The 13169-nt window shown below is 42.5% G+C and overlaps 1 protein-coding gene across 3 annotated transcripts in view; it reads right to left on the bottom strand.

Moving 5' to 3' along the window:
• Window positions 1-13169, bottom strand: part of RAD51AP2 (RAD51 associated protein 2) — a 39275-nt gene that overhangs the window by 8968 nt on the left and 17138 nt on the right. For 2 of the 3 annotated variants that reach the window (XM_075861075.1, XM_075861074.1), the window contains exon 2: window positions 9351-11987. In XM_075861075.1, coding sequence (XP_075717190.1) covers window positions 9351-11931 — 2581 coding nt within the window. In that variant the 5' untranslated portion in view covers window positions 11932-11987. Of the gene's footprint in view, window positions 1-9350; window positions 11988-12396; window positions 12473-13169 lie in introns of those variants that run through there. The other variant, XM_075861073.1, reaches the window with a different exon arrangement.

Genomic DNA, 13169 nt, shown 5'->3' with positions numbered 1-13169 from the left:
TTTTCAGAAAAAAAAGTCGATTTTCATCTTTACAGACCAATTTTACACAAATTTAGCAAAAAAAACAATGGGGTCATAATGCTAACTATAACCCCAGAAAAATTTATTGAGGGGTGTAGTTTCCAAAATGGAGTCACTTTTGTTTGTTTTTGTTACTGTTTTGGCACCGCAAGACCTCTTCAAACCTGGTGCCTAAAATATATTCTAAAAATAAGGAGGCCCCAAATTTAGGGCGGGTTCACACATGGCGGAATTCCACTTAAATTCCGCTGCGGACACTCCGCAGCGTTAATCCGCAGCGGAGCCGTTTCTCCATTGACTTTCACTTTAAATTAGCAGTGTTCGTTTACACGATGCGTACAATTCCGCTGCGGAGCATAGGCTGCGGAGCGGAATTTGGTGTCCGCAGCATGCTCTGTCTGTTGCGGAGCAGTGGCGGACTCATGGCGGAATTTCTCCATTGACTTCAATGGAGATTCTAAGTTCCGCAATGAAGTCCGCAGCTGTCATGCACATGTCATGTGTGCTGCGGATGCGTCTTGCTTTTTTAACTTGACATTTCTTCATTCTGGCTGGACCTAGGTATTTCTAGGTCTACAGCCAGACTGAGGAAGTCAATGGGGCTCCCGTAATGACGGGAGCGTTGCTAGGAGACGTCTGTAAATAGTCACTGTCCAGGGTGCTGAAAGAGTTAAGCGATCGGCAGTAACTGTTTCTGCACCCGGGACAGTGACTACCGATCCCAATATACATGTATCTGTAAAAAAACATATAAGTTCATACTTACCGAGAACTCCCTTCGTCTGTCTCCAGTCCGGCCTCCCAGGATGACGTTTCAGTGTAAGTGACGGCTGCAGCCAATCACAGGCCAAGCACAGGCTGCAGCGGTCACATGGACTGGCGCGTCATCCAGGGAGGTCGGGCTGGATGCCGAAAGAGGGACGCGTCACCAAGACAACGGCCGGTAAGTATGAAAATCGTTTACTTTCACTAGGGAAAGTGCTGTCCCTTCTCTCTATCCTGCACTGATAGGGAGAAGGGAAGCACTTTTCCCGCAGTCTGCAGCAGCTAGTCCGCATCAATGTACTGCACATTTTGTGCAGATCCGCTGCAGAATCTGCAACGCAGATTCTGTGCGGCATCGATGCGGACAGTTGCGGAGGAATTCCGCCATGTGTGGTCATGCCCTTACTAGGTGCTCCTTTGCTTCTGAGGTCTGGACTTCAGTCCAATACCACATGTGGGATATTTCTAAAAACTGCAGAATCTGGGCAATAAATATTGAGTTGCATTTCTCTGGTAAAACCGTCTGTGTTACAGAGAAGAATGTATTACAAATTAATTTTGGCAAAAAAAATGAAATTTGTACATTTCAGCTCTACTTTGCTTTAAAGGACTTTTCCGGAACCAATTAACTAATTTCTATTTCACTGCACATATAAAAATAATGTAATTTGTAATATACTTACATTTTGTTTTCATTTTCTAACACCCGATTCCAGCACCGGTCACATAATGCGTCTCCAGCAGCAAAATCTTTACTTCCGTTTTCCGGCCTGCTCAATGTACGGGAACGTCATTCCTGACGTCACTGCACACAGAGAGGAGGTGGACCAGATACTCTTTCTCCGGCGTCTTAGCATGCTTGGTTGCTCTTGTAGCGTGTATGACAGGCCTTGCTCCCGGCGCATGGCATGCTGGGAGAAAAGTGATGCATGCTGGGAGCGGACCGGAAGCTGTCATAGGAGGCATGTAAGCAGAGTGCGGAATGTAAAGACAGAACGTTTACAGCACGGAAAGAAACAGCAAACTTCTAAAAGGTATTTAGGTGAGTGTATTTATAGCTTAAAAAAAGGTCCGACTATTAAGAAAAACATTTTTTAGATCTCGGAAAACCCCCTTAATTCCTGTGAAATGCCTAAAGGGTTAAAACACTTTCTGAATACTGTTTTGAATACCTTGAGGGGTGCAGTTTTCAAAATGGGGTGCTTTATTGGACTTTCTAATATATAAGGGCCTCAAAGCCACTTCAGAACTGGACTGCTCCCTGAAAAATAGCCTTTTCTTGAAAATGTGAGAAATTGCTGCGAAAGTTCCAAGCCTTGTAACATCGTAGAAAAATAAAAGGACATTCAAAAAGCTATGCCAACATAAAGTAGACATATGAGATATGTGAAATAGTAACTATTTTGTGTGGTATTATTATCTGTTTTACAAGAAAATACATTTAAATTTAGAAAAATGCAAATGTTCTCTAAATTTTGGTGTTTTTCACAAATAAATATTGAATTTATCGACCAAATTTTTTCACTAACATAAAAGTACAATATGTCACGAAAAAACAATCTCAGAATCACTTGAATAGGTAAATGCATTCCCAAGTTATTACCACATAAAGTGACACATATCAGATTTGAAAAAATCGGCTTCGTCCTCAAGGCTAAAACAGGCTCAGTCCTGAAGGGGTTAATCATTCAGTCCTATTCCCACAGGTGTATAAAATCCAGCACCTAGTCATGCAGCCAAACATTTGTGAAAGAATGGGTCGTTCTATAGAGCTCAAAGAATTTCAGCGTGGTCCTGTAATAGGACGCCACCGTTGTAACAAATCAGTTCCTGAAACTTCTTCCCTCCTAGATATTCTACCATCAACTGTGAGTGATGATCTTATTGTAAGGAAGAGGCGTCTAGGAACCACCTCATCTCAGCCATGAAGTGCAGAGCATGTAAAGTTCCAGAGTGGGGTCACCGAGTGCTGAGGAGCAAAGTGCATAAAAGTCGCCACCACTCTGCTGACTCAATAACTGGGTGTGGGTTTCCATAGCCAAGCAGCTGCATATAAGTGCAATGTCAAGCGTTGGATGGAGTGGTAAATAGCACGCCTTCACTGGACTCTGGAAACATGTTCTGTGGAGTGATGAATCACGCTTCTCTATCTGGCAGTCTGATGGACGAGTCTGGGTTTGGCGAATGCCAGGAGAACGTTACCTGCCTGCCTGCATTGTGCCAACTGTAGAGTTTGGGGGAGAAGGGATAATGCTATGGGGTTGTTTTTCAGGGGTTGGTCTAGGCCCCTTAGTTCCAGTGAAAGGAAATCTTAAAGCTTCAGCATACCAAGACTTTCTGGACAATTGTAGCTTTCAATGGTGTGGGAACAGTTTGGGGTTCGGCCTTTTCTATTCCAGCATGACTGTACCCCAGTGCACAAAGTAAGGTCCATAAAGACATGGTTGGGGGAGTTTGGTGTGGAATAATTTGACTGATCGCACGCACAAAGCCCTCACCTCAACCCCATCCAACATCTTTGGGATAAACGTTTCCCTTCCCTTTTCCCATCCCTTGGTTGAACTTGTTGGATATTTGAGGTCTTTTTTCAACCGTACTATCTATGAAACTAGAACGGAGATTGCGAGCCAGGCCCTCTCCCCAACATCAGTGTCTGACCACACAAATGCTCTTCTGGATGAATGGGCAAAAATTGCCACAGGCACACTTTAAAATCTTCTTTAAAGCCAAAAGAAGAGTGGAATATGTTTTAGCTGAAAAGGGGGGACCAGCTCCATGTTAATACCTATGGATTTAGAATGGGATATCATAAATGCTCTTGTAGGTCTAATATGTAGGTGTCTCAATACTTTTGTCCATATAGTGCACCTTGTCCCTGTGCAGTCTGGCTCAACAAATTATACCAAAACCCTTCTCATTTAATGAGAAATCTGAATGGTCTATGAATCTAGTCATGTAGCCATTTATTATTTATTTGCAACCTGCTGTATAGAGATGATAGCTTGCATTTCAACCTTAACAGTGCTTCAAAGACTAGGTTACATACCGTATGTTCTAATAAACAGTCGTCAATGTTATGGTTATTGAAATCGGATCGCTTAGTTTAAAACTCATAATTAAATATTTAATATTTCATTCATGCGACTGAAATTTTATTATGCATTTTATCAAGTTAGGTTCAAGGTGAAGAATTTTATATTTATATATATATACAGTGAAGGAAATAAGTATTTGATCCCTTGCTGATTTTGTAAGTTTGCCCACTGTCAAAGTCATGAACAGTCTAGAATTTTTAGGCTAGGTTAATTTTACCAGTGAGAGATAGATTATATAAAAAAAAAAACCTGAAAATCACATTGTCAAAATGATATATATTTATTTGCATTGTGCACAGAGAAATAAGTATTTGATCCCCTACCAACCATTAAGAGTTCAGCCTCCTCCAGACCAGTTACACGCTCCAAATCAACTTGGTGCCTGCCAGGGGCGTAACTAGGAAAGACTGGGCCCCATAGCAAACTTTTGACTGGGGCCCCCCTCCCCCGGGTGTCACACACCCCCCACCCTTGTAGATAGTGTCTTTTTTACAAACCCCCCCTTTTGATAACGCCATACAGCCCCCCTGTAGATAACGCCATACAGCCCCCTTTGTAGATATCTACAGAGGGGGCTGTATGGCGCTATCTACAGAGGGGGCTGTATGGCGTTATCTATGGGGGGACTGTATGGCGTTCCCTACAGGGGGGACTGTATGGCGTTCCCTACAGGGGGGGCTGTATGGCGTTCCCTACAGGGGGGGTGTATGGCGTTCCCTACAGGGGGGGACTGTATGGCGTTCCCTACAGGGGGGACTGTATGGCGTTCCCTACAGGGGGGGACTGTATGGCGTTCCCTACAGGGGGGGCTGTATGGCGCTATCTACAGGGGGGGCTGTATGGCGCTATCTACAGGGGGGCTGTATGGCGCTATCTACAGGGGGGCTGTATGGCGCTATATACAGGGGGCTGTATGGCGCAATCTACAGGGGGGCTGTATGGCGCTATCTACAGGGGGCTGTATGGCGCTATCTACAGGGGGGCTGTATGGCGCTATCTACAGGGGGGCTGTATGGCGCTATCTACAGGGGGGCTGTATGGCGCTATCTACAGGGGGCTGTATGGTGCTATCTACAGGGGGGCTGTATGGCGTTATCTAGAGGGGGGACTGTATGGCGTTATCTACGGGGGGCTGTATGGCGTTCCCTACAGAGGGGGCTGTCTGGCGTTATCTACAGGGGGACTATAAGGCATTACCTACAGGGAGTCTGTATGGCGTTCCCTACAGGGGGGGTCTGTAGGGAACGCCATACAGCCCCCCCCCCTGTAGGGAACGCCATACAGCCCCCCCTGTAGGGAACGCCATACAGCCCCCCCCTGTAGGGAACACCATACAGCGTTCCCCCCCTGTAGGGAACGCCATACAGCCCCCCCCCCTGTAGGGAACGCCATACAGCCCCCCTGTAGGGAACGCCATACAGCGTCCCCCCTCCCAAAAAAATGCGACCTACAGTGTGTCCTAATAAAAGACATGTATCCCCTCTCCACAGGACAGGGGATACATGTGTGATCGCTGGCAGTGATAGGGAGAACGGGGGACCGAAAGTCCCCCGAAGTTCTCCATGACTAACCTCGGACTTCCGGCGTCTGCGCAGCTCACTAAAAATGAAAGGAGCGCGGGTCACGCATGCGCACAAGCACGACCGGCGCTCCATTCATTTCTCCGGAGCTGCCGACACAGATCCCGGAAGTCCGAGGTTTGTGATGGAGAACTTCAGGGGACTTTCAGTCCCCCGTTCTCCCTATCACTGCCAGCGATCACACATGTATCCCCTATCCTGTGGATAGGGGATACATGTCTTTTGTTTAATGGCAGAACGGGGAGATACCTCCCTGCTCTGCCGTACTGTTCAGTGGCGTCCCGCTGTAGCAGCCATAGCGGCTGCTAGCGGAGCCTCCGGCCATGGTGGGGGCCCGTGCCGGCGGGTGACACGGGCTCCCTCATGCCGCGGGTCCGTAGCAGCCGCTACTGCTGCTACAGCGGTAGTTATGCCACTGGTGCCTGCATTAAAGACAGCTGTCTTAAATGGTCACCTGTATAAAAGACTCCTGTCCACAGACTCAATGAATCAGTCTGACTCTAACCTCTACAACATGGGCAAGACCAAAGAGCTTTCTAAGGATGTCAGGGACAAGATCACAAGTCCTGCACAAGGCTGGAATGGGCTACAAAACCATAAGTAAGACGCTGGGTGAGAAAGAGACAACTGTTGGTGCAATAGTAAAAAAATGGAAGACATACAAAATGACTGTCAATCGACATCGATCTGGGGCTCCATGCAAAATCTCACCTCGTGGGGTATCCTTGATCCTGAGGAAGGTGAGAGCTCAGCCGAAAACTACACGGGGGGAATTTGTTAATGATCTCAAGGCAGCTGGGACCACAGTCACCAAGAAAACCATTGGTAACACATTACGCCGTAATGGATTAAAATCCTGCAGTGCCCGCAAGGTCCCCCTGCTCAAGAAGGCACATGTACAGGCCCATCTGAAGTTTGCAAATGAACATCTGGATGATTCTGAGAGTGATTGGGAGAAGGTGCTGTGGTCAGATGAGACTAAAATTGAGCTCTTTGGCATTAACTCAACTCGCCGTGTTTGGAGGAAGAGAAATGCTGCCTATGACCCAAAGAACACCGTCCCCACTGTCAAGCATGGAGGTGGAAACATTATGTTTTGGGGGTGTTTCTCTGCTAAGGGCACATGACTACTTCACCGCATCAATGGGTGAATGGATGGAGCCATGTACCGTCAAATCCTGAGTGACAACCTCCTTCCCTCCACCAGGACATTAAAAATGGCTTGTGGCTGGGTCTTCCAGCACAACAATGACCCGAAACATACAGCCAAGGCAACAAAGGAGTGGCTCTAAAAGAAGCACATTAAGGTCATGGAGTGGCCTAGCCAATTCTATCTAACATGTGTGCAAACCTCATCATCAACTACAAAAAACATCTGACTGCTGTGCTTGCCAACAAGGGCTTTGCCACCAAGTATTAAGTCTTGTTTGCCAAAGGGATCAAATACTTATTTCTCTGTGCACAATGCTAAGAAATATATATAATTTTGACAATGTGATTTTCTGTTTTTTTTTTTAATATAATCTATCTCTCACTGGTAAAATTAACCTAGCCTAAAAATTCTAGACTGTTCATGTCTTTGACAGTGGGCAAACTTACAAAATCAGCAAGGGATCAAATACTTATTTCCTTCACTGTATATATATATATTTATATATATATATATTCCGCACAGTTATTTTCTGCAACGTCTGAACTAAGTTTCCTAACAATGTATAGAAACAAATGTAAAAAACGGCTGCTGCAGAATTCCACTGCGGACTGTCAATTCAACAGCAATTCCGCCAAGTCTCAATGTGGCCTAATACCGTAGTTTGCAGTTCATTGACAGTCTGCCATAAAAATCAACCTGCAGTCTGATAAAGGGTTTGGTCAGAATCAATTAATCCTCGGCAGAATATCACTTTAGTGTCTTGTGTATTTATAGACAAGGGGTTTAAGTGTAAAACAGGTAATTTGAAAAATACTGCAGATTTTTAAAGATAAGTTGATGCTGTAATATTTTCTATCAAGTTTGTGGCAAATATTTTTTTTCTTTCTCTCTTGAGTCACTAAGGATGGATTCACACACGACAGGTTATGTTGCAGACATTTTTTCAACTGTCCCTTTCATCTGAATGGAACTTGCAGATATCCATGTGCTTGCCGCCAAAACAACACTATTCGGATGAGTTGATCTTGTAGAAATTTCTGCAACAAAATCTGCAGCGTGTAATTCCACATTAAAGAGGTAAAATGTGCTGATCTTAGAATTTGTGATTGGTGCAGATCCAACCTCTCGGCCCTTCATTCTAGTGCTCAATCGGACCTGGACAATCACACATTCTATGTATAAGTATTCTACTGTATGTTTAAGTGCATTAAACCCCTGTAAAGTTCTCCACCTAAATTAGATTTTAGAAAATCTGATTAATAGCACAGATTGAGATGAGGAATGGCATGTTTTGACGGCTGCCAATTTGCATTTTTCCTTCTCGGCTGTCACCAGCTCATCACCTAAGGCATGTGAAACAGCTTGGCATACAGTGTCTAATACCTGCAGAATTATTAAATGAAGCTGTCAGGGCAGTGACTCCCTCACAGACAGTCTGTCACATGCCGAACTGGCAGTGTGCTGAGTATTAGCAGTCCTCATACGATGTCTTTTACTGCAGTATGAAACTCTGTTCACACTATTCAAAAAATGACTGTTCCATCAGGTTTCCATTGTTTTTTGACACGCAGAATTACAATGTCTCCTGCCCTATTTTTTCCTGTTAGAAAAATGGAAGACATATGGACCAACGGATCTGTCATAACTTTCATGGTTCCTGTAATAAAGGAAGCCATGACCCTACGGTGATCAGAGACTTGGTTAGTTTTGGAAAAAAAAATAATTTAGGTGGAGATTAAACTACTCGAAAGCTTTGATATTGTTAAATACAGGGTGGGCCATTTATATGGATACACCTAAATAAAATGGGAATGGTTGGTGATATTAACTTCCTGTTTGTGGCACATTAGTATATGGGAGGGGGGAAACTTTTCAAGCTGGGTGTTGACCATGGCGGCCATTTTGAAGTTGGCCATTTTGTATCCAACTTTAGTTTTTTCAATGGGAAGAGGGTCATGTGACACATCAAACTTATCGAGAATTTCACAAGAAAAACAATGGTGTGCTTGGTTTTAACGTTACTTTATTCTTTCATGAGTTATTTACAAGTTTCTGACCACTTATAAAATGTGTTCAAAGTGCTGCCCATTGTGTTGGATTGTCAATGCAACCCTCTTCTCCCACTCTTCACACACTGATAGCAACACCACAGAAGAAATGCTAGCCCAGGCTTCCAGTATCCGTAGTTTCAGTTGCTGCACATCTCGTATCTTCACAGCATAGACAATTGCCTTCAGATGACCCCAAAGATAAAAGTCTAAGGGGGTCAGATCGGGAGACCTAGCGGGCTATTCAACTGGCCCACGACGACCAATCCACTTTCCAGGAAACTGTTCATCTAGGAATGCTCGGACCTGACACTCATAATGACATAAATAACTCATGAAAGAATAAAGTAACGTTAAAACCAAGCACACCATTGTTTTTCTTGTTAAATTCTTGATAAGTTTGATGTGTCACATGACCCTCTTTGCATTGAAAAAACGAAAGTTGGATACAAAATGGCCGACTTCAAAATGGCCGCCATGGTCAACACCCAGCTTGAAAAGTTTCCCCCCTCCCATATACTAATGTGCCACAAACAGGAAGTTAATATCACCAACCATTCCCATTTTATTTAGGTGTATCCATATAAATGGCCCACCCTGTAGATTGTTATTCCAATTCTTACCAAGTCGAATACTGAATTGGTGCTCCATTCCTACAGTAATAGGCTATACTATCCACTCTACTTACCTACAATATCCACAGAATGCAAGGATTCCCCATTAAGTGGATAGGGAGACATATTTTGTTGAGGCACCTCCTGCTCCCTGACTACAGTTGTAATCTTCCTATCACATATATTTTCCTTTTTCGTCACTATAACCTCACTCTCGCCACCAACTATTTCTATATTCCTGGGAAATTTTTCGTTGATTATATCCTGTAGCTCTTCGGTATTGCTACAAGTATGTTCTTGACTGTTTCCCTGTTCTCTCTTCAAATGTTCTACTTTTTCTTCTTCAATCATATGAAACATCTTCAATTCTTCAAGAACCAAGTCAAACTGAGCTTTCATCTCGAAATCTGTCGTTTTTAGCAGCACATTACTGCCTACACTAGAATCATCAGTGTTTTCTTTTGTATCTGCTACATATGTTTCTGTTTTAATTCCCTTTATTGGATCACATCCTTGCTTACTCTTTCCATGTACTGCGGTTTCTACAAACACAGAGGACACTGGGCTACTGTTTAAAAGTTCATCCACAACATATAATTTCACAGATTCTTCGTCCATACCATCCAAATGATTAAAAGTCATATCAACTTCTTCAACATCTTCCAAAATCTTTTCACACACAGAGGAATCCACTATATTGTGGTGGATATTTCCGCTCAGTAGTTCTTCATTGCGCTCTTGTTTGTACTGTTGTTTTATGTTTTGGCACTTTGATTTATACTCTGAGGGTTTATATTCCATTGTAGTCGAGTTGTAATGTGTGGATCTGCTTTTGTATAACAAGATCTCATCGCGGAAGGAACAAGATGTCTCCTTGGAATTGCTACTTTCTGATTCCATCAAACAATTCTCTAAACAGATTTTTTGAAAACATTCGGTATAAGAAACCTGTTTCGAACACGCAGACTTCATATAAAAGTCTACATTTTTTCCAGATGTCTCTTTTTTAGAACTTTCAGTGTCAACTTCATTCTGAAAGTGTGAAGGAAAACAGAAGTCTTGTTTGTTAAGTGCAGCTTTATAATCCAAATGAGCTCTTCCAGTGCTGTTATTTATATTTTCGGTGCCAAGAGAAACCTCCACTTCAGCTTGTTCATATTTTATGCCTTCGTGTTCCAATGGGAATGATTTGTCAGTCATTTCATGAGAAGTCTCTGTTTGAGAAGTACTTTGTAAGCCATTGCTATGAAAAGCTGAAAACTCATTTCCTAATGTTCCCTGTAATGAAGCTGCAATTATTGAAAAGTTGACGTGCTGTTTTTCAAGTTTTCGGGGGTAATTGCGTTGTATTGAAAATGTTTTTCCTCTCAGTAAAAAAGATTCATCGTTATTGCCAAAATGTAGATTTTTCTTATCAATACTAGGCAATGACAATTTGTTTTTTTGTCCCATGTTCCAGTTTGGAGAACTTGTTAATGTGTTGGCAGCAATGACCATTTCATCCTGAATTCTTCTCCTTTTACTAGCCACCCATTCTAAACAATTTTGTCCTTGTCGCTCACCTGGTTCGGAGCAGTTAACATCACTAAGAATAACATTTGAAGTTAGTATACAAGGATGCGCTGACAGCAGGACATGCAGATTAATATTATTGTCCGTGTTACTTGTCAAACAAAGGCATTCATCAGACTCAGCCGGAACTTTACAATGTCCTTTAGTATAATCAACAGAACTGTCAGTTTGAGCAATGAAAGTGCTACTAAAAACCTCTGCTGTAACACCAAGTGAAGAAGATGTTATAACCAATGACTTTAGCACTGACCCAAAGTAACATTCATCATCACATATTTTCGAGCCAGGTCTGACATTGCAGCATGTTTCTTGAGCATTTCTTAACATAGGCATAAATTTATTTATCTCCGAGGAGGCTTCTATTTTTTGACAAGGTTTTACAAACCTGTCTTGATCCTTAGTTTCTATTTTGGCATAAGGAATAAAATCTACATTTGTTTTCTCATTAAGATTTATACAATAACAAGGCAAATCACTACTTTTGTTTCTGTTCAATGACCTTTTTGTTCTCTTTTCTGCCCCATCCAACTGGGCTCCTAGCTTTCTCTTGCAACATAGATTCTTTATTTTAACATCTCCATGTCCATAGCTGTTCCAAATGATGTCCTTGACCTGACGCTGCTTTTGAGCTGTGAAAATACCATGACAAGTGCTACTAAAACCTACAACATCAACAGATGTCTTGGAGCATTCTATACTGCGCTCATATAGTGTGTGCGGGCCTATAGCTTTTTGTGTAACATTTGAGTTTTCTCTTGGAATAAATGTACAGTTATTAATAATGGTTATATCAGAAAAAGGCCGTAAATCATCTGAATAATCAGAATTGTATGCTGGTATAATATAATTCTCCCAGATTAGGTCTGTTTGAGAAAGTATCATGTCCTCCATGGATAAATGCATTACTAAGTGGGGGAAATGTGTGCTTTTCAGGCTGTACACTTCATTTTCCGCTGTAATTCCCACCAGAGAGTCTTCTTGTGTGGGCAGCTGCGATTGCTGGGACTGCAATGTTCCCCTGTATTTCATTTTTTCATGCCATATGCCATCCACTTCTGTGTTAGACTGCTGTCTTCTGTACATTTTACTGACTTCCCAAATCTTGTCGTTTCTGATGTTTCTCAAACTGTAAAAGTAGGCTGTGAACATAAAAATTAGACATAACATCAAACAACTCAGTTTAGATGAGAACAAGATTTGTATTAAATCAAAGACCATTAAACGTGTATTCTTTGTGATGATGTTAGCATTTATAGGAAGAGAATAATAATTTAAAGCCTGATTTCGCTGCAGTAAATGCACACACATAAGGTGGAGATGTCAGCTGACATGGTCATCTCTACCAGGGTAGAAGGCGTACCAGCTGCCATGAGGCCCAACAACAGAGGTAAGCTGCAGGTAATGAATGGATGGATGATGGAAGGGGAGGCAGGGATTAAGTTTTGCTGTGGAGCCCCATGGATACTTGTTCGTAACCCTGCTGTGTACATTATCCTTCTTTTGTACTATTATTTCTGTACTGTGACATCATTGTGTGATTATACCCACCTGGTGATATCATTAGGTTGTTTTTTCCCTGTGCTGTGATGGCACCATGTGCATTTTTGTGCATTATTCCTTTGCTATCATATCATGTGCATTGTGCCTGTACTGCGGTGACATCACTGTGTACATTATTCTGGCACTGTGACATCACTGTGTACATTATTCATGTGCTTTATCATCATTGTTTGCATTATCCCAGTAATGTGACATCGCTGTACCTGTATACAGAACCCCTTACAGTGTGATTTTATCCTGTACTATGACATCACTGAGTGCATTATTCTTGTGCTGTAACAACTGAGTGCATTATTCTTTCGCTGTGATATCACTTTGTGCACTATCACCGTGTAGTGACATCACTGTTTGTATAATTCTTGCACTGTAACGTCACTGAACAGGTTATCTTTGCAATGCGACTTCCTGAGAATTTATTTTCTAAAGATGTCATGGTGAACTGGGGCACCATTCCAAGTTTTGCTATTACTAATACCACTGTAGAGTAGCAGATATTAATGTTCTAGTAAAACAGTGCTTTGTTATGTAAAATTGTATTTCCTATCTTAATTTGCGCTTAAACACACACACACACACACACACACACACACACACACACACACAACATACAAATAAACCCTTAACGGGTCTGATGGGCGTACCAGCGAGACTCATGGTTCAGACTATGTTAATTTCTCCCTAAAGTCTTCTCTTACCCCATGTGATTGGCATGTGGTTTGGTACTGGAATATTCAAATACTCTGATTGCCCTAAGGGGAAGA

The sequence above is a fragment of the Rhinoderma darwinii genome, chromosome 4 (genome assembly GCF_050947455.1).
Source record: "Rhinoderma darwinii isolate aRhiDar2 chromosome 4, aRhiDar2.hap1, whole genome shotgun sequence".
NCBI classification, from domain to species: domain Eukaryota; kingdom Metazoa; phylum Chordata; class Amphibia; order Anura; family Rhinodermatidae; genus Rhinoderma; species Rhinoderma darwinii.
Note: the sequence above shows the minus strand (reverse complement) of the source record. Positions and strands in the feature narration are given on the sequence as shown.